Source organism: Notechis scutatus, chromosome 1 (assembly GCF_049901735.1).
Source record: "Notechis scutatus isolate UNSWTSFEM ecotype Mainland chromosome 1, rNotScu1.2, whole genome shotgun sequence".
Lineage (NCBI taxonomy): Eukaryota > Metazoa > Chordata > Lepidosauria > Squamata > Elapidae > Notechis > Notechis scutatus.
The window spans coordinates 222,565,026-222,587,131 of NC_142009.1; the positions used below are offsets into that span (position 1 = coordinate 222,565,026).

Here is a 22,106-nt window from a genome sequence, read left to right on the forward strand (position 1 = left end):
TCCAGGAGCTTTGTGTGTTGGGTTCTTAGCAAATCTATAAGACACATTGATAGGTATGTTTCTCCCCCTCTGCCATTCTCTTACTGTTTATTCAATAATTCAAATCAGCCAGGGTTAGATAGATGTACCAGATAGGTATGCATTTTAAAAACAACCCCTTGCTAATGATTCTTGCAAACTCTTGAAATGCTTATGTGGACGTCGGAGGAGTGGGATTCAAATTTTTTAACAACTGATTCTGTGGGCATGGCTAGGTGGGTGTGGCTATGTGGGCATGGCCATGTGACTAGGTGGGCGTGGCTTCTTCTTTTTTGCAGCAAAAACCTCCCCATTTTTTTTTTGCCTTCTGGGCCTCAGGGAAGCCTCCTGGTAGGGGGCGTTTTTGCTCCCAGAAGGATTCCCTGGAGCCCAGGAAGGCAAAAACGGAGCATGAGGGGGGCATGCAGCACCCTTCTATACTCCATTTTTGGGCCTCCTGGGCATCAGAGAAGCCTCCTGGAGGGGAGTTTTGTTCCCAGGAAGTTTCTCTGGGGCCCAGGAAGGCAAAAACAGAGTGCATGGGGGGGGTCACGCAGCATCCCCGCACCCCTTTTTGCCTCCTGGGCCTCAGGGAAGGCTCCTGGGTGAAGCAGTAAGACAATGAGGGGCATCCCGGCACAGCTGATCATCGGAACAGCTGATCGTCAGGAGGAGAAAAAAAGAGAAATACCTTAAGGAGTAACTGGGCGGGGGAGAACGCAGTCAGCAATGTCAGGCATGCGCGCGATGCTGTGCATGCACGATAAGGATTGGCGGGGAGGGGAAGGGAAGGGTGGGCGGAGAGGGGTGGGGCCAGCCAGGGGCATGATTTGCCGGTTCTCAGAACTGCGCAGAATCATAACAACCGGTTCTATAGAACCGGTCTGAACCGGTAGAATCCCACCCCTGGGACATCTGTAGATTCCAACCCCCACCCCCAGGATGTGAAAAGAGCTGCAGCAATAGATAGGACCAGAGTTTGTGCACATTGTGTGCATTACCATGTCACATTTATCCATTTTTCTGATAGGTTTACTCTGTGGTTGTTATACTTTATGTTGGAAATATAATGTAGCACTTTTATGACCATTTGTGCAGTAACTCTGTTTTCTGTGCAGTAGCTTTGTAACTCATTCCTTTTTTCACTTGTAACTTTCTATTGCCAGTGGGATACTTGGACACAACTTCTAATCCGTGCTTCCCTCTTGTGGACAGAGCTGAAGTAGCAGTCACTGTGCTCCCCCTGCCCCTTTTAAATAGTGGTGTCTTATGGCACCATAGAGATTATTTTGCAGGGAAAATTTATGCCTTCCAGATTCTTTAGACTTTAAGATTCCCCATGTCTCTTCGTTATGACAGATGTTTCACTGATATTTTTTTTAAATTTATCATAAAAGAGACAGTTGAGTGTAGTGGTTAAGGTGTTGGTTTAGAAACCAGGATTCTTTCTTCAAGCACAAAAGTATTCTATTTCAGCCCAACCCACCTCACAGCAAGAGTGGGATGCTACTGGTTCTGCCTGGCTCTGTAGAACAGGTAGCTGAAGAGCAGCAGACACAGAACCGGTTCTGTGTCTGCTGCTGTGTGGCCCACTCACCCGCCCGGGCTCTGTACTTTATTTCCTGCTTTTTCAACCTCAGCTGCTTTGTGCGGCACAGCTGAGGTTGAAAAAGCAGCAAATAAGCACCCCTGCGCAGCACTTTTCAGCTGTCCTGGTGGCTCAGCTAATAGTGTAGTACATGCACGCACAGCCCACGTCTGGTGCGTGTGCACACGAAGCACGCATGTGCACACAAAACGCATATACCGAACTGGTAGTAATGCTGGTTGAATCCCACCCCTGCATCACAAGATTACTGCTGTGGGGAATATAGGAGACTGGGACATTATGTATGCCATTTTGAGTTGAGTTGTACAAAATTAAGTAAACTAATCAAAATAGTGGAGTACAGGGGATGTATTAGAAAGCAATTGTATTCGTGGGAAGAAGAGGAGGCAGAGATGAAACTACAACTCTTAGCTGTAGTTATAATATATTGTGGATTTTTATCTTCCCCACCATGCACATCAGAAATAGTCCAAGAATTACACCTGAGCTACATTGACAAGAGTGGCAGCTTGATGGATGTCCTTGAATCTCCTCTATTCCAATACTAATAGGACAATGCAATTTATTGGGAATCAACAGTACAATACCCAAGTAAGAAAAACAAGGCAATTTTTTTGTCATGAGGCAGAAAGCAGAAGCACACACATGCATGTGCATACATGCGTGTGTGTATGTTGAATCAATTTTCCACTTGGCAATTTCCCACTTGACCAGTCCTTGCAGTTTCTTTTGGCAAGGTTTCAGAAACTGTTTGGCCTTGCCTCCTTCCTAGGGCTGAAAGGCCCAAGGTCACCCAGCTGGTTGTGTCTAAGATAGGACTAGAACTCCTGGTCTCCTGGTTTCTAGCCTGATGCCTTAATCACTACATCAGGCTGGCTCTGAAGTGGTATATTTGGTAGAAAACTAATTAATATTCCATCTTGCAAAATGTGACTACGCCAAAGAGGACGATAGAATAGAACAAATGTTTTCGTGATCTAGGTAGGAATAATTTTGATTCACAATGTCTGGTGTCATTATCGTGTAGATTTGACTTTGACCTAATGATACTCCAAACTCTTATCTTCTCTCCCATGAAAAAGTGAAAGCTATTGACTCTTAGCAGAAAATTGATGTAAACAGTGGGGAACCCTGATGAATTAAGGATAGTACAGATGCCCAGCTATGCCATGAAGTGCCCTATATCCTCCAAGGCTTGTGTAAATAATAGGTCTTTGATCCATCTCCATGTCAATGTAAGTCTTTTGTCCATGTTCATTTAATACTTTGGTAGTTTCAAAGAAAGTCAAAAGATTCTCCATTGGCTCGCTTAATAGCAGGCTGGCCAGTTTTAATCCAGCGTATACTGAACACAGAGACTTGTTTTAGGCCATGCACGCAGACTTAACTGAATGCATAACTTTATTAAATAAATGCTTTGTCATAAGAAAAGACAAAGATCAAAGAGTAACATAAATTATAACTTGAATAAATAGTATACAGCAATCTTCACCTTTTAATAAAATGTGAGATTCTTTTTTTTTTTTAAGTACAAAATGCTAAACAGAGCATTACACTCCTCATCCATTGTCAGATTTTTTTTTTTCACAAACTGCATTTTCCCCCCACTGGTAAGAGTATGAATATTCTTGTTTACTGCAAAAAGGAAAACAAAAACAAAACAGCCACAGAACTAAGGTATGTATGTATGTATGTATGTATGTAAAGCTATAAAAAAACTACTGTAAAATGTGTAGTGAATAAATGGTGTAATGAAAACCAAAACCAAAACCAGGCAGGAATCTCGGAATCTTGTCTGTTCACTGTGCTATCGTGGGGTGTAATCATTGCATTGGAAGGGCTTAAAGTGGGGCAAGGCTGGAAATGGAAGGACTCAAGTTTTGGGGCATTAGCCAAGCAGCTCCTAACAAGAAGGGGGGAACTGGGAATTGGGATGACTGGCTAGCTGCGTAAGTTATCTAGGCTCTGTTAAAAGTGAAAGAAGGAAGGAGAGAGGGATGAAGTGGAGAAATAGTGCAGTCCTCCTCTTTGAACTAGTGGTTTCAAAATACAACTGTCCACCACAGCACTGACAAAGGATCTCTGGCTGCAAATAGGTTTGGGCTATTCTAGAAGCTGCCTGTCTTAGAATATTATCAGCTGCAGTGTGACTCTCTAGAGAAGTCTTCTTTTGACCTGGTGCTTTCCAGATGCATTGAAACCCTAATGTCTGGCTGGGGTGGCTTAGGATTTGGAGAGTGTTAAGACACATCTGGAGATTCTTCAGGTTGGAGAAGGCTGATTAGCGGTCTAGCTGCGCTCCTAATCCCAACTGGCTGACGATGCTCTTGGAGTTCAGAATTGACTAGCTTTGGTGCCTCCGAAGCCTCCTTTGCACTTCCATTCTTTATACTTCTGAAGGGAGTTTCCCCCACTGCTTTGTCTTTTTTTATCATTTTTCTTACCTCCTCTCACTGTGATTTGCTCCTCTGATGGGAGGAGGGTCATTTATTGGGGGAAAAGTAATCAGGGGAGCTTTCTCCCTTTGGTCAAGAATAAAGATGGGATTCAAAGCAGCAGGGGTTGTTGGCCAAAGTGACTTGCTTCCCCTTTTCCTCTGCTTAGGGCAGGGTTGAACAATCTATTTTGGACTTGGGTAGGAAACCTAGAAAGACCTCTTCTTTGAAGGAAAGAAAGAAAGATGGCCTTTATCCAGAACCAACTGCCCGAAGCAATTTCAACTTTTTCCAACTGGCTGGACTTGAAGGTAAAGGAGATGAAAAGGTGGAGAAAGGATAAAGGTTAATTCTAATGATAGCTGCCCTCATGGTTCTACTATAGCTAATGTACTTGACTTGGTTTCTCTTTGTTGTCTCTGTCAGCCAAATAATAAGATGAAGGGATTATCCTTGGAGGCAGTCGATGACTTTCTGAAACAGTCGTGGCAGAAATATTGCCTTGGGACTGACAAAGGAACAGCTATATGGGGCAATTATTCCTTCAAGTCACCTCCCTTGACTGTAGAGTTTGTCTTATGTGTCTCACAGATAGGAGGACCAGTGACCTTCCTCAAGCCTGTTTACTGAGGAAGAAAGGCTAGCATTTTCTATGCAGGGTAATGTTTTCAAGTGTTGGGGAGGAGGAAATAACATGGTTTGAGTTAAAACTAGTCCAGGGAGTGAAGGAAGAAGGGTTTCAGTTACATTCTTTCGTCTTAGGTAATTTAGGATGAATTTGTATCTCAGACAGACACTTAGCAATAATTTTTCTTTCTAACAATGATTATTTCTCTTTCTAGGAACCTTAGGAAATTTAGTCATATAGTAGAATTCTGGACACTCTTAGAAAGCTAATGTTGTCAAGATACTTTGAAAAGAGCTAAGAAAAAAAATCATTATAGTAATAGAAACTCAGCATGATCTGTAACTTTGCCTCACTTACTTTTCTTATGTGCCTAGTACATCTCCTGCCACTTTATGTACTAGGCAGATAGCATATATATGTACCTCACCTTCTCTTCTTTAATGCTAGCTTTACAGAAAGGGGTGTTGATTTTGGAATCCTCAGGCTTTCTTTCTCTTAAAACAATCATGAGACAAATGCTTTTGTTAGAAGAGTCCCTGCCCTATAGAAAATAAAGAGGCTCCAACCCATCCTTAGGCAGGGTCAGTTTCATTTGAAAGGGGACCAATCTCAGCCTCCACCATCAAACATCAGAAGTTAGCAGATACATGAGAAGAACCATTTTGTTCCTCTTGTCTAGTCTAATCTAGTCATAATGGATGGAAGACAAAGGAGTTTTCTAAATGAACTTGTCCTGGAAATGTCAGGCCCAGAGTAAAGATAGCAATAATCATGGCAGGGATTGGTCATTTGAAGGAATTCTAAGACAAATTATTTTTTCACAATATTAGGCCACCCCAGCTGGGAATGCTGGCCATTTTTCCAAAGAGACCCCTGGCTGCCATTTGACTATTGTTGGAGAAGAAATTTCATCCTCAGGGCTTGAGAAGTCTGTGGTTTAGCAATGATTGATGGGGGTTTGATTTAACTCTTCCCAACTCCTCATAGAAGATTTGACAAAAAAAATGTAAATCACACACAAATCTCTTGCTCGGGCATAAGTTACCACAGAGGCTGGCTAAAAAAGTGTGTTGAGTTGCCAACAGCACAGCTTCTTCCTCCTTTCACCATCACATTGATATGTACTATTTTCATGGATCATATACTTAGGATGGAGAAGTCCATTCATACAAGTTCTGGATTTATTATGTAGACCAAGCTTCTCCTACCTGATACCATTGACACCATCCTAACAGAAGAACTTTTCCCTGGGGATTTTGAGGATCACTGTCCCAACACTTTTAAGAATTGTCAAGTTGGAGAAGCTGGCACAGAATTTATGAAGGAACTACACTGTAATTAAATAGCATTAGTGGTCTCTAGCATCTTATCTATCATAGAATTTGAAAGGAAGGTTTAGGCTTTTGACTAATTATAGAGCCAGCAGAATACTTCAGGGCTTTCTTAGAACAGAAGAGGACATAAACAATTCAACCAGCTACCAGCCCAGTGCAGATAGTAAACTTAAGTATATTACTCTCTTCCTAAAGCAGGATGGGAAGGGGAAAAGTACTTGGATCCAGCTGTCACAGTAGCAAATATTTCAATCAAAAGTACAGTTAAACCATTTGTTTGGATGAAAGCTCATGGTAGGCTGAGCCTCAACTCTTAGAAGAATAGCTATGAAATCACTGCTGCCAAAGCCCAGGGAGGATGACAGATGGAGCACTTAGAGGTGACAATTTCTGGAAATAACGAATAATTGGATCAGATATCAAGACGTAGGACAAATGGATAGAGCTGAATTTTTCTTTCATGATTGATAGTAACCAACAAATAATCAGACTTCAAACATGTATACCTACTGAAGGAATAAAATGTTTGCATCCATCCTTATAAGGAGAGGATTTTGCCCATCTACCTTCTGCTTTTATAGTGAGGCCAAATATCCCATTTTTTTTTTTTTTTTGCCAATTCCCATATCCCTGCTAATGCCAGATATTCATTAGCTTTCCAATGTAGTTTTGGAACCTAGTTGAATATTAGTAATGAAAGGAGAGGAGCCGAAGAGCAAAACCCACCACAGTCACTTGGATGCAATAGCCAATCCTGTCAGGAGGATTTCTTATTTCATCTGTGTTAGCTGTGAGTTTTGTGCATCACGGGTGTCCTTCTGGTTCTTCCATCAGTAGCATCCTTTCCGGATGCTGGACAGTCGTGGGCTTGCTGTTCCTGCTCCCAGGAAGCCAGCTTTTTTTCTCCATGCTTCTGATCAGTACTTGGCTTGGAAGTGCTTGCAGTCAGCCCCAGCAAGATCCTCAAGTCCTTTAGAGTCCTCTCTTGGAAGGGAAATATATTCAGGACTGTTTTATATTGGCTAATCAGATCATGGCGGACCAATATTTCTTGCTGGCTTCTATTTCAAGGATTCATCCCACAATCAGAATGGGAGCTGTTCTTTCTTGTTGTTGCCTTGCCTTTCATTCGTTATTATGGGCATTGGGGAAAAAACAACAACCTTGTTATTGGCAGCGTCCATGAAAACATAACAAAGAATTAAAGCAACAATTATAGTTACAAAAAAATTAAACGGCTTTAGTGGTCTGCCCAAGCCTGAATGCCAAAGCTGTTGAATCAATGGTCTCTGCAAGTGGTTGTATGGGTTTGGTTTCTCTTCCTTTCCTGACAGGGTCCCTAGGTTTTTCAAAGTGGGGCACTGTCAAAAATTAAATAGATACAGCCTCTCCCCAGGACAAATAACACATTAGTATAGTAGATCAAATCATCACTGTTGAATTTCTAAGCAGCTGTTAGAGATGCCGAATTCTGTCAGGAGAGAGAGAGACAGAGGGGAAAAAGGATAACGTCTTTTCAGCCAGTCACTCAAGTAGGCTTTGAAATAGTAGAGGCCTCTGCCTACAGAGACTTCTCTAAATGTTGTAGATATGGGGAAATGGTAAAACATTTCCCTTATTACAGATCATGTTTATATTTCTAGTATGTGTAATTTTATGAATCATCAACCAGCCTCTTGGAATTTTCATTGTAAAGGACATTTGGGATATCATAGTGAAGAATCAGGTGTCCTTCCAGAGTTAAAAAAAAATCAAAAAAATCAAAGGGATCTTACTATTTTAGCCTGTCAGAAGGTGGAAATCCACAGGTGTATTTATAGAAGCAACAAACATTTCAGGCTTTAAGTGCCTGCAAGATCTCTGGCAAGCCATGTTTCAACTTGGACACTTTTCCTGCAAATACACAACTCTGAACACCTTTGACTTATGCAAGTAGCCCTGAACAAGTTGCCGGGCCTTCGTGCACAATTAAAATCAAAGGGCTTTGCATGTAAGGAAATGGGATTGTTCAATCGAGAACGAAGAGTAAACATCTGTGTGCACATCTGTATTTACATAGGAAAAGACTGTACAAGACATTTTAAATAATCAGGTTGAACCCTTTTGCTGTCCTGGGAAAGAAACCCACTGAGAACAGTAAGTTTTTAATTCTTAATTTTGCTTCATCCCATTATAGGATTCTGTTGTCATCTGACCTTTTGCTTTTTTAATAAAAGGGAAGTCATAGAGGGCAAGGGCACTGACAGGCTTTTAGTCCTTGTTAGGGAAAAGAGAGAAGAGGTTCCAGAAATGAACATATTTTTGAAAAAAGAAGAAGAAAGAAAGGAAAACATGCCCAAATAGATAATAGATAACAAGAGGCCTGCTTGTCCTAAGGGTTGTTTGTTTAAACTAAGTTTTTTAAACTGGAAAAGCTTTAAACTGTAATATCAAAGAAAGGAGAAAAGAAATCATTATTCAAGTGCCTCTGACAGCTTCCTGGTCAGTGCTTCTCTGGGTGGCGGGCTAGAGTCAAGGGCAAGCATGGTGGCCTATGAGCTTCTTGATGGCCCTGTCCCATGGAGGTGGTCATCATGGTCATCTCCCTTCCTTCCTTCCTTCCTTCCTTCCTTCCTTCCTTCCTTCCTTCCTTCCTTCCTTCCTTCCTTCCCTTCCCTTCCCTTCCCTTCCCTTCCCTTCCCTTCCCTTCCCTTCCGCCTTAATGGGTTGCCATTTCTCCTTCAGTCTCTGTCATTGCCACTGAGAGAAGCTGATGACATACACTGTAGATTCCGAGGTCCACAGTTTCTTAAATGAGATGAAAGGAATCAGTCTTTGGGGGCATCGTGAGGTGTGGGTGGGTGATGGGTGGGGAAGGGCTCTGGCAGAGAGAGGCAGCCGGGGATCTTCATTCTGTGTTTCCGCTGTCAAAGTTGTGACACTGCAGGTCTCCAGCTACATAATCAGTTCCTGGCAGCTTCAATCCATACTTGTCCACACACCAGCACAGGCCACGTTTTCGGCCCCGAGATGGTTTGCACTAAAGAGGGGAAGGAAAAGGATCAATAGTGAGCAGGAGGATAGCCGGGCTGCCATTTCTAACACCTGATTCATCTTGCATGGCATTAACCTGAACTTATCATCAAGCTATCGGGAGAGGAGGACAGAAATATAAATCCAGCTCGTTACTTTGCTCAGCAGGACTGATTTTATAGAATATCACCCCAAGGTCAGACATTGATTTATTTGGGGTGCAGGAGAAGGCTATGCAGTGCACTCCTGAAATGCAGTGCACTCCTGAGAAGGCTATGAAGTGCACTCCTCTAACACAGGGGAAAGGACATCCTATCTGGAACCATGCATATACAATATTTGCAGTGATTCTGGATCTAAAATGTAGCCTTCTCCCCATCGTTTTGTGGGGCTTCTATAGCCTTCCTTCAACTGAACAAATTTAACTTCTCTCTCAGCTATGGCTTGTAATTCAAAACTCCAAAATGGTGGTAGGACAAGAGGTTTTCCATCGGTGGAAACTCAGATCTGGTGTCTGAACTGACAATGGAAAATGAGTGCAAATTTGTCCCTGCTCCTTATCTGCAAAGCGTACATGTTTATTTTGAATCCAGCAGGAAATAGTACCTGTTTCCTTTTGTAGAAACCTTTCCTGTCACAGTTGGGAAGATGAACAGCTCGAGGGATCATTCGCTGGCTAGATTTGAGCTCCTGTAACGATGCCTCCATTTGCCGACGGCAAGGGCCCTGAAGAAAGAGAAGCAACCACAGAAAGGTTGGTTAAGAAATACCAAGAAACTCAAGCCCGAAGTGGATGAACACAGAGCTTCTGACTTAGAGTCAGATTAACCAGAGTGTATTCATAGGGACACCAATCTTGACAATGGCTCAGGAGCCTCTGTGGTGCAGTGGTTAGAGTGCAGTACTGCAAGCTACTTCTGCTGCAGCCAGCTGCCTACAATTTGGCAGTTCAAATCCCACTAGGCTCAAGGTCGACTCAGCCTTCCATCCTTCCAAGGTGGGTAAAATGAGGACCCAGATTGTTGGGGGCAATAGGCTGACTCTATAAACCGCTTAGAGAGGGCTGTAAAGCACAATAAAGAAGTATATAAGTCTAAGTGCTATTGCTATTATCTGAGTGTGAAGACTAATGTTGTTATTTATTTAAACATATTGGCCACCCAATGTCAGTGGACTCTGGGCCACTTTTTTACAAAACTGAAAAACAAACAAATCAGCTAAAAACATAAAATCAGACCGACTGAAATGATCTGATCAACAACAAGATGAATAAAACAAAAGAGAGGGCATTGAACGAATAATAAATGTCAGGCTTGGGACCAAAACCAGGTTTTTAAAGCTTTCCAGAACCCCAGGAAAGAGGGTGCCATGTTTATCGGGGGGGGGGGGATTCTGTTTGGGGGCTGCAACAGAGGAGAGAGGCTTCCTAGGTCCCATAACATGGCAATAATTAGTGGAGGGGACCTGGAGTACCCTTACTCTGCTGGAACATACTTGGTGGGCAGAAGCAATTGGAGATAAGCTGTCTCTCAGGTATCCAAGCTCTACGCCATACAAGGCTTTATAGGTAATAACCAGCACCTTGAATTACACTTGGAAACTAACTGGCAGCTGGTGCAGCTCCCATGGCAGTAGTGACACAGGAGCACATTGAGCACATTAATGCTTAAAACGCCACTGCATTTTGAACCAGCTGTAACTTCCAAGTGATCTTCAAAGGCAGCCCCATGTTAAGCACATTGCATTAATCCAATGTGAGGTGACCAAGGCGTGAGTAACAGTCTGAAAGGTCTCCCGATCAAATAAAAGGCACAGCTGGTGCACAAGATGAACTGTGCAAAGGCCCTCCTAACCACAACACACCAACTGCTCTTTTACCTTCTCCACATTTCTTGAAAGATGACGATTGTTCCTTTGGCACATGAAAGCAGTAAGAGACTCCCTCTTACATGACTACTATAAACGTGATCCAGAAAGCCTACTGGTTTAAGTTATGAAAACCTGAAGATCCAAACAAATTTCTCTGAATGAAAATCCAAACCGAATTCACATTTCGAGATTTTTAGTAGGAACAAAATTGCAGAAACTTTCTGATAGTGCCTGTCCAGATCATAGAAAGGCTACTAGAAAAAGCAAGAGAGAAAGAAAGCTCTCAGATTGACATGGGTCTGTAAAATGGGGATTTTTATCTGAAATTTGGCAGGTTTGATAGAAATAGGAAAATACATGTATGGTGTCGGTTAGAATCCTGGTTCGTTCCCCAACCTAAGCCAATTGAAACAATGCAAGCAAATTGACAAAAACGAAACAAACAAACCAAAAAAAATCCCTGTCTTTTTGTGAAAATACCAGGAGAAAATAGAACCATGTACTTCTGATTCAACAGCTTGTTGTCATCTGCCACAACCGATGTCCTTCTCACACGTAATGTTTCCAAGCTATGAGTCTCCTATCTTGTATATGCATACTGTATTTTCTCTCTCGAAATATGATAACTTACATTTGACCTTGTTAACAGACGTCATGTTCTTCTCAGCCCAGTTTTCCCACTTAACCAAATTACACTGAAATCTTGTTCTGACATCCGAGTATTGGCCATAATGTTACTTCCAATGTTCTCCTCCAAATATTTGTTAAGTAGCTCACCAATCCTATTATTTATTTATTTATTTATTTATTTATTTATTTATTATTTATCCTTTATTATTTTTTATAAATAACTCAAGGTATAAAATACACACAATACCCATTCCTCCTCCTGGGCTGAGAGAGAATGACTGGCCCAAAGTCACCCACTTGGCTTTTATACTGAAGGCCACACTAGAACTCATAGACCTCCCAGGAGAAACTTTTCTTAGTTTCAAGCCTGGAACCACTAGACCAAATTGGCTCTTATCCACGTAATTAATAAAAATGTTGAACAATACTGCCCCCCAAACAGTTCTGATTATTGTTTTCCCACTCCATGTTGAGCTTTTAATGCTGTCCCGCTGAATGTCCACAAACTCTATGTCTGCCTCATAGTATTCCAAGCTCTTCTGGGTAATGGCCTCCACTCAGAGTAAAGTTAGCAGGAATATGAGAGGGAGAAAAGCAAGACAGAAAGATATAGAGAAAGGAAGACTTAGAAGTCTTAGGAAGGATGGCTCTTACCAATTCGAATTCTGGTCTTAGTTCCGGAGCAGCAACTCGAGGGTGTGCAGTATTTTCTGCCCCACCCACAATCTTAGATAAGGACAATTTCTTCTTGCGGTCTTTCTTCACTGCTTCTGCCTTTAGCTCAGAGTAGCGCCCAAGCCCCTTGTTTCTGTATATTTTGGATGAATAGGTCTCCTCAGCCATCTCAGAAGTGGTTGGTTCTTCATGCTCCCGGGATTCCCTTTCTAGATGGGAAAAAAAAAGAGAAAGAACATTTTCAAGTTGTGTTTGGGCTTGTCACCATGTTTACTGTATCAGTGTATTGGATTCCAAATGGTGATTACATGATTTTGAAATACTGCAATTGTCATAAATATTCAGACTGCTGAGAAATCTAATTTTGATCATGTGAATGTGGCGATGCCACATAATAATTGTAAGTGTGAGGATCGGTCCATAAATCATTTTTTTTCAATGCTGCTGTAACTTCAAATAGTGGCTATGTGACCACTGGACTTCATTCAAACCCACAGATGAAGCCTCACAGACAGAGAATTATGCACTCAGTTTTGATTACAGAATTTTTGGGAGATATAGTTTAGACCAGGGGTCCCCCGACATGGCAACTTTAAGACTTAGGAAGTCTGAATTCTAGGAGTTGAAGTCCACAAGTCCTAAAGTTGCCAAGTTTGAAGACCTCTGGTTTAGACAAATATTTTAGACAATAAATATAGTTTAGACTATTGTATACTATTTAAATTAAAGACAACTGTAAGACTCAGGACATATATACAGCATACCAATCTTAGCTATAGGTCTTTTCCTCCTATCCATGCAATGTAATACACTGAAATTCATTCATTTCCGTAATTGATATCCGTGCATTGTTACTGTGATGGACCCATTTTGATCATCAACTCTTTATTTCTAATCTTGCCCATTTTAGTCCTAAAAAAAAAGGGGGGGAGAGGGAAGGGGAAGATGAACTTAAATGATTTTAAGATGAAGTTAAACCAGAACTTCTTTGCTAAATTTGTAATGAGAATTCTTCCATTTTAAAGGCCAATTATTGGGAAGAAGGGGTGTTTCAGAGAAGAATCGCATTATGCAAATCCAGTACATACAGTAGCCTGCTGTGTGGAGGCCCTGGAGATGTTTATCAGCAAAGATCCAGGCATTGACATTATCTATTTTGGATGGCTTGCTTTCGGTTGAAGGAGACTGTCCTTGCCCATTGGACAAGCAAACTGTGCCTTATGGCATCAAATGGCAACTAACATGTGGGACTTATTGCATTTTGCACCAAGTATAATTTTTGAGTTGTCATTAAAGGCAGCACCATGTTAAAATGTACTGCAATAGCCGAAACAAATGGCAATGAGAGAGGGAATTACTACTTCATGGTCCTCCTGCATCAGGAAGGCTTACAGCTGGTGATCTAACTGAAGTTGGCAAAGGGTCCCATCCAGCAGTAGCTGTGACCTTGGAAGACACCCCTAGATCATGGATAGGTTCCCTTCAGGATAGTGTCACCGCATCCAGAGGTCAGCTCTGGAGTTCCCATCGTATTTTGGCTTCAATGGATATTCCCCAGCTGAATTTACTGTTAGTGGGAGTAATGATCATTTTTATCAACATTGCCTAGAAGTGTATATTCAGACAAAGGGGATTAAAACATTTGGACCATCAGAAATTTTTTGGTCAATATTTCTTTTTTAGATCTCCCAAGATAAGCCTGAAATGCAGGCAAATAGCAAACGTTTAACATGGATCGCATCTGAAAAAAGAGCTCTCTCAATTGTGTATTAGATAAAAGTATGCAAAAAAAAAGAGAAGCATTTTAATATTGGAAAAATATATGCAATTAAAGACAAATGCATGCACAAAAGTTCATATGTTAGGAAAAATCTATGGAAAACTGCATTAATTTATGTGTGTGCGTGAGAGAGAGAGGGGGGGAGGGAGGGAGGGAGGGGGAAAGAGAGAGGGAGAGGGAAGAAGGAGGGAGTGAGGAAGGGAGAGAAAGTTATAAAATTGTAACAAATTAACTTGACAGAATTACCTGCCCCTATTCTGACTTCAGTTTACTGGCTGGCCCAAGAGGTTTCAAAGCAGACAAATTGCTGATACCAGCCTCTTGTTAATTCTCAGTATTTGATCACTAAAAATCCATTACCACTTAAAAGGAATTTTACTTTTCTGAGTTTCATAGTCCAACTGGCAGCTGTTTCTTGTCTGGGTATTTGTTTTATTATATTTTTCCCTGGAAAGCAATTCTACTACATTGGTTGTTTCCCCCATGCTTTTGTGGCAGCAAATTCCAGAGGAAAAAATGCATCCTACCTCTTAAGTTTTGTACCTGATCCCTGCCAATATGATCTCTTTAATAGATGGTCATTTTCAGAGCTCCAGGGTGGTTTATATATAGGAGCAACTTGGTGACAGCTATACTTAGCTAACTTATGACCTTTAATATGGCTCTTAAAGCAAAAGAGGGTTATTTTTGGTTCTCAATTTAAATGAATCTTAACTCCCAGAGTTTATGGAATCCTGCACTGACCATGTCTATTACTAGAACAGGGGAGAGGGGCAAGGGCTGGTAACAGGGAAGAAGAGTAGAAACATGGCTTTCTGCATCACATATAGCACTATAGCAATAGCACTATAGCGCTTGGACTTATATACCGCTTCACAATGCTTTACAGCCCTCTCTAAGTGGTTTACAGAGTCAGCCTATTGCCCCCAATAATCTGGGTCCTCATTTTACCAACCTCGGAAGGATGGAAGGTTGAGTCAACCTTGAGCCTGCTGGGATTTGAACTGCCAAAGTGAAGGCAGAAGTAGCCTGCAGTACTGTACTCTAACCACTGCGCCACCATGGCTCCTATATATCCAAAAGAGATTTCTGAACACTTTCTACTTCCCAATTGGCACTAAGCTTGTTGCTCATTTCCAAAAGAACTTTCTTTCCATGCCCACATGGGCATTTGATCTTTGGATCAGCCTTCCTCAGGCTGGTACCTTCCAGATACGAGAGGGTACAACTGCAACCCTTTTAATTCTGAGGCAATTGGCCAATCTGAATTTCCCTTCAGATAGAGAATATTGGGATTTGCAATCCCAGTTTATCTCAAATGTATAACCCTGGAAGTATTCCAAGATGTGGAACTTGAAAATATTTATGGAGAAGAAATGCTCGTAGTCAGTGGTGCTTCCTGGCAACTGCCGAGACTAGTCCCTGCATTTTTCTTGGCAAGCTTTCAGAAGTGCCTGCTTTCTAGGGTTGAGAAAGAAAGTGACTGGCTCAAGGCCATCCAGCCGGCTTCATGCCTAAATTGAGACTAGAACTCACCATCTCCTAGTTTTTAGTCTGGTACCTTAACCACCTAAAATTTGTTTGGCTCCTTAAGTTCCACCACAGCTTCATGCTCCAAATATACCCGAACTTGTCCAGATTTTATTTTAGAGACAGAACTGAAACCCAATTCAAGTTTAAGCAATTATGATCATGCCTCAACAGTTTCTTTGCTTGCTTAAAATTAGTGTATCTTTTTAGGCTCAGCCACCATTTTCTTAGATAAATCAAATGCTTCATGGAAACTCTCTCTCTCTCTCCTCCCTCCCTCCCTCCCTCTCCCCTCCCGCTCCCCCTCCCCCTCCTTTCCTCTTGTTATGGCATGACAGTACAATGAGAAACAGAGAAGTGGTATTTTTATGCAAAATTTCTTTCCCACGGATACCGTAGATCAGGGGTCCCCAAACTTGGCAACTTTAAGACTTGTGGACTTCAACTCCCAGAATTCTCCAGCCAGCTATGCTGGCTGGAGAATTCTGGGAGTTGAAGTCCACAAGTCTTAAAGTTGCCAAGTTTGTAGACCTCTGCCGTAGATCATTACCCTGCATCCTGAAGAGGGCACCAGAGGCATGCATAACATGCCTGATAAATATAATCTGGTTATAAATAAACTAGGTTATAAATTACTGAAAAATAAACTGGGTTATAAATTACTGAAAATATAAACAGTTTAAACCTGGAATCTGTTGGCAAGTCACAGTGGGGGAGCATTGGCCAACTTCTAATTCCTTTTGGGCCCCGGCATGGAAATACCAGCAGCTTCCAGGAAAAAAAAAAGCAAAAAAACAAACGACCAAAAAAACCCAAGGTCTACTTTGGGAGGCATGATATAAGGATGGCAATGCTCTGAAGGGTCTCTAATTCATTTGCTGGGTTTTAGCTTTACTTCTTTAAGGCTAGTTCATAAGATCCTTGGCAGAGATTCTGGCTTTAAAACCTGGAAGATTTCAGAAGCCACAAGAAAGGAGGGGTGTGTGTGGGGGAGAGAATGTGTGCTCCAGCATGTTGGAAACAAGGAAAGTCTTCCTGGGCATGCCTTTTGCGTAAATATATAAATGCTTCTTGAAAGCTGATTAGCAGTCGATGAAAGCAATTGCTTTTGCTCCAATTAGACCTCAGCCTCTGCTTCTAAAAAAGATACATTGCCTTTGCATGTGGATTTTCCATTTAGCCAGTATGGTCAGGGAAAGTCATGCAGGATACTGCAGCCACATCTTCTGTGAAAGCAGTTTGAGGAGTAATGGTGGTTTGAGCTTTGTTAGTTTCTGTATATTTGCGCTCTCTTGGCCATTTTCTATCTTATTCCGTAGTATAAGTAGATCTGACCTAGTCCCAGTGGTGGGATTCAACCGGTGTAACAACCGGTTTGGTGAGCAGTGTTTGAAAATCTCTCATTTTCAGCTCTAAAACATACCTTCTACAGCAGCCCCAGTGAGTAAAACAGCTGGGCTGCAAAACACAGAAATATAGGACAGACTAGGGCAGGAGTGGGTGGGTGGGGCCCACTGATCGCCAGAACTAAGGGCTCGCCCGAACTGGTCCGAACCAGTAGCAGCCCACTCCTGCCTAATCCCTCTCCCAACTGGTTCAAAATTCTTGGTTTTTTTTTGGGTGGGTAGGATTTTGAAATAAAGTACCCACTTTCCTTCTTTCCTATCTTTAAGCTACTTAGACAGCAGACTGGATATACACAAGTATATCCAAGTGTAATTTGTACGAGTGTAATTTGCACGGTGTCCAAACTGGTTATTTTAAAACTTCTCTGTACAATACTGTCCTTCACAAAACTGTGTAAGTTAAAAAAAAAAAAAGACATAGTAGTAAGGAGGTTTGCTTAAGGTGCGTAAAAGATGATTCTGCTTACTCTCCATCACTGCAAGTAGTTTGAAGAAAGAAACATTCTTATGGCCTTCCCGAGGTTTGAACTCTGGAAGTTCTAATGAGTTTTATATCAACTTAAGCATTACATAGTTTCACTGTAGCCAAAGTGGCTGTGAAATAAACCAGTTGGTTTAAGAGATCGCATGGCTACAGTATTTATTCTGCTGAGATGGACATAGAATTAGTCCAGAAATTGACTAGGGGGACGTTCCATTTTTTTTTGTGGACAAAATAGTATCATTTAACAGGAGTTCCAGCATTCTTGCTATAAAGAAAGTAGGTTTTGGAGAAGACTGGAGATGAGAACTCCGCATTAAGTTGAGGTGTAATGACAAGAACAAGATCAAACGTAAACAGTAACATTTTAGCCCAAAGCGGTATTTTGTGAGGTGAGGGAACAAATCAATTTAATCATAACTCCAAAAGAGAAACACACAAAATTAATTTGCATAACATTTGTCTATGCTGATTTATAACGACAAATGAAAGTGTAGAGAGAAAAATAACCTAGTGATTTGTTTGCTGGCTTAGCCCATTACTGTTAATGGCCAATTGCCAACTGCTCATACATTAGGCTACGGAAAAATTCCTAGGCTTCATTTTTATACCAGAGAGAAAGGTCTTATGAGCATGCAAGTCCATTTCAAACAGTGTACTATATTAACAGACATGACTACTTATTAAGAAGACATTAATGGATAATTAAAAAACAAGCTGTAAGGGAAATGGCCATCTTTGTTTCCAGTGACAATATTCAGAAATATGCCACTGATTAACCTACTATCTATAGGGTGGAGGTTTTTTTTTTTCCTGCCTTCAAGTCAGTCTCTGACTCTTGGACAAGTCCTTGCAGTTTCTTGGCAAGATTTTGAAAGTGTTTTGCCATTGTCTGCTTTCTAGGGCTGAGAGAAAGTGACTGGCCCAAGGTCACCCAGTTGTGCCTAAGACATGACCAGAGCTCATAGTATCATGGTTTCTAGCCTGGTACCTTAATCACTACCCCAGACTAGTTCTCATTATATAATAATCACACATAAAGATATATAATCATGTGGGAGAGATAAGAAGGGCAGGCCAGTGACAAAAATGGGGAAGAAATAGTATGTGGAAGAGATGTAGCATAATATTATTAAAGAGGAAACTGAAGGAATACTTAGGTGAGGGTCACACAATATGCTAAATCTGGGTCAGTAATTCACCAATGCTTTGTTCACATCATATGCTGTGCCCAAACAAACAAACAAACAAACAAACCATATTGGGGCATCAAGTAACAGTCTGGTTCACTTACTTTATTAAAGTAGGGGTTAGGTTTCCATTTGGAAATGGGAAGAGAGAGGATGGAAGCAGTCTCTGTTAAATAAAGTGTGTTTGATAGATTCTGAAATTATTGCAAACACCACTTGAAATAGGGTAGCCAGGATCTTACCCTGCAACATTAGATTGGAAGTCATCTTACATTTTTAGTTTTATTACTGGGCAGGTGCATATCCACGACTGTGTGTTAGTAATCCCAAAAATCAAATTTCAGCTCTGATCTTTCTTTGGCAACGCTATGCCTCACTTGTTAGGGGATGCGAGAGGGAGACCAAGAAAGGCAATCACTCAAAGAGGCTATATTTTGGGTTGATCTCTCTGAATAACTCTAGTCAAGCTTTGGTTTGAAAGGAAAACAAACAAACAAAAATCTGGCCAGGTGGCAGCCTTAGCAGCAAACTGGTTAGACTGGTTGAACTGCAGCCAGAAAGTAATGCTTGGTGGTCTCTTCATCTTTAGAATGCCTTTCTGCTTGTTCCAGTGAGAACAAGGGGAAGGGGTTGAAAAGCTCCCAGGCATTAAGGGTCCCTGGAACTGACAGGGTGGAATGTTAGCTGAAATTCTGAAGGGCAGGGGTCTCTTTTGCTTTCCTCCCCATGCCAAAAAACTTGGGTTTGTCCAAGGATCATGTGTCCTCTGACTAGAATGAAGAGGAACTGGCTTCATCAGCTGAAACAAATTGAGGTGTTATTGATTCTACCTTGTATCATTACCTGCTATTGCAGCTGGACTGTGAAAATTGCAGTGAGACTTTTCTGTATGTCTTTGCTGCCCCCTAATGGCTATCTGGAGTTTTGCATGGCAGATCTGATATTCTTGATATTTAACATGAGTTGAATTTTCTTGATACAATTAGAATTCTGTACCCAAGTCAAATGCACATGAATGCACCTAACAATTTTAAGTGTCCTCTACTATAAGAACATGACAGTGAGGGATGTCTGACACTTTCATTCTGAAGATATTTAGAGAAGGAGTAAGGAATTTGTCCCACTAGATCTTAAAGGAAGAGACCCAGGAGACACCAAAGAAATGCCTCCTAACAATAGTCCTCATTCTTAAAAGTCTGGAAACATCCCGATTAATGATAGCAGAAGATGAATCAAGGACCCTTGTTGTCACAGGTCTTGTGCAAACCAACCACATGTGTAGCTCTGGGAAGTTGAATACAGATAAAATGGAACATGACAACCCATCATTTCTTATATCTTAGGATTCACTATTTGGAATGAATACTCTTGAGAAGTCAATGAATTTGCATTTTCAAAAGCATGTTAAAATGTTTTAAAGTTATCATGCCAGGTGCAAGTTAACTGATCATGCTAGAAGATGAAGTTTTTGCAAGCTTCAGAGAATTATAAAACCAGAGGCCATAGTAAAATATTACTGTTCTTTTGTCTCAAAACAAACATGGAAACTGAACAGGGATTTTAAAATGTATAGACTATTAATATTCTTTATTGGATTCAAATCTTAGTTGGGATTATTCATGGATGCTTGACAGAGTTTTAGAATAGAAATGAGAAGTAAAAGAGATAATATAAACATTTGGATTACATATTCAGGTGTATTTTCTAACAAAATAGTTTGGGTTTTGGCTTTGATCACCCTTCTTCAGTGAAAATGATGTACTAATTTAAGATGCCTTTGATTCTTCTTAAAAGACTAATCCTCTAGTAGCTATAGTTGAGCCAATAACTATGAGATAGAAAAAGCATAGCTAAATGTACTGCCTATTTCTCATGGTCTGTGGCCAACCTACAAATAGCATTATTTACCAGTTGGATGCAATTGTAAGCTTTGTTTCATCTTTTACTTTCAAAGGGCAAATACTTTAGCTTATGAAGTCAGCATTTTCACCATTTTTAAAAATCAGCTTTCCAAGCGGATGGCCAAAGACTATAGTTGGTTGGGAATAACAACTGCTATAGTCCAAGACATCTGGAGAAGAATATCTAATTCAAAATGTTTTTCAGGATCAGGAATTTGGAACAAAAATTCTAGAAAATGTATTTGGCAAACAGAAGAGAAAAAAAGAAACATAGTAACAAAATATTTTCCTTTTCTAATCAAGTGAGCCAGTGTAGAGAAGTACAAAGATGATCTTGGAGAAAATAAGCTGCGCCCATTAGTAGAATGTAAGCTTAGCCTGGGATAACAGGAATGCATGAGAAAGAAACTCAAGGCTGGCTTGCCTCGAGTCTCTTTGGTATAAGAGGGAAGGAAAAGGAAACACAATAAGGCTTTCAAAATTATTTTATTATAGTTTATATCAATAAAGCTGAGTTTTTGTATTTCTTATGATTCTATTTCCTGATCTGACTTACCTCAAAATGCTGATAATAGTTTGATACAGATGGCAATTATTTTGAGGGGATGACAGATACTGGGTTAAGAATGATAATCCTTTTCATCTTCTACCGCTGGGATTAATTTTTTTTTTTAAAGTTATAACCTTAAAATCAATGCAAGTCAGTGACTGGCAGTAAGCATGTTACCACATAAATGATCATACTTTAAGCAAGGAGTATATTTTTTGGTTCACGCTTTCCTGAAATACTTTTTATCAAGTCAGCTGTCTTGCTCGTATGTTATTTCTAGGTAGCATTTTCCATCTGATGCTTAATAGAAAGAGTGGATTTGAAGATTTGGGTGGTCCAGCAATTTAATTATTCATGAATTTCATGTCTTGGTGGTAAACTTGCAGCCCCTTCTATTTTTCTTGTTTGATACATTCCTGACAAACTGTGAAAATGCGGCCTTCAGCCCTAGAAATTCAAGATCCTACAACCTGGGAGACAAGGTGGTGAGTGAATCAGACTTAGGTGGCAAAGTGAGCATAAAGCCTTTTTCCTTTTATGTAATGAGTGATACTTTATCATCAGGGGTGGGATTCTACAGGTTTGCACCTATTCGCTAGAACCGGTTGTTAACATTCTAAGCAGTTCGGAGAACCGGTTGTTAGAAGAAATTACTGGCCTAATCCTGTAAGGAAGGCAGGAAGGAAACATTCTGGTGTTGCCTACAGAAACTGCCTCTCCGTTAACCCTTATTACATTCTTGGCAGGACTAGACTTCCTGTCTCAGGAACTTCTCTGGAGGTTTTTCCCCCTCCTTTGCTGGTACTTTGCTTGTGTGGGGTGACCATCCAAAGTTACAATGGCACTGAAAAAAACATTTTTCACACTTACGACTGTTGCAACATCCCCACAGTCATGAGAGGCCAGGCGAGAAGATGCATGCCTCAATGTGAGTGATATTGAGTTGGCCACGCCCAGCCAATAACATGACCACCAAACCATGTCCACCCGGTCATATGACCATCAAGCCATGCCCACCACCTAAGCCACGCCCACAGAACCGGTTGCTAAAAAAAATT

The 22,106-nt window shown here is 41.0% G+C and overlaps 1 protein-coding gene across 1 annotated transcript in view; it reads right to left on the minus strand.

Annotated features, from left to right (window-relative positions):
* Window positions 1–3,010: 3,010 nt before the first annotated feature.
* Window positions 3,011–22,106, minus strand: part of IGFBP5 (insulin like growth factor binding protein 5) — a 40,960-nt gene continuing 21,864 nt past the window's right edge. Inside the window, exons 2-4 of the mRNA XM_026665507.2 lie at window positions 12,190–12,419; window positions 9,643–9,762; window positions 3,011–9,043 (exon numbers count right to left, since the gene is read on the minus strand). Coding sequence (XP_026521292.1) covers window positions 8,912–9,043; window positions 9,643–9,762; window positions 12,190–12,419 — 482 coding nt within the window. The 3' untranslated portion in view covers window positions 3,011–8,911. The remainder of the gene's footprint in view (window positions 9,044–9,642; window positions 9,763–12,189; window positions 12,420–22,106) is intronic.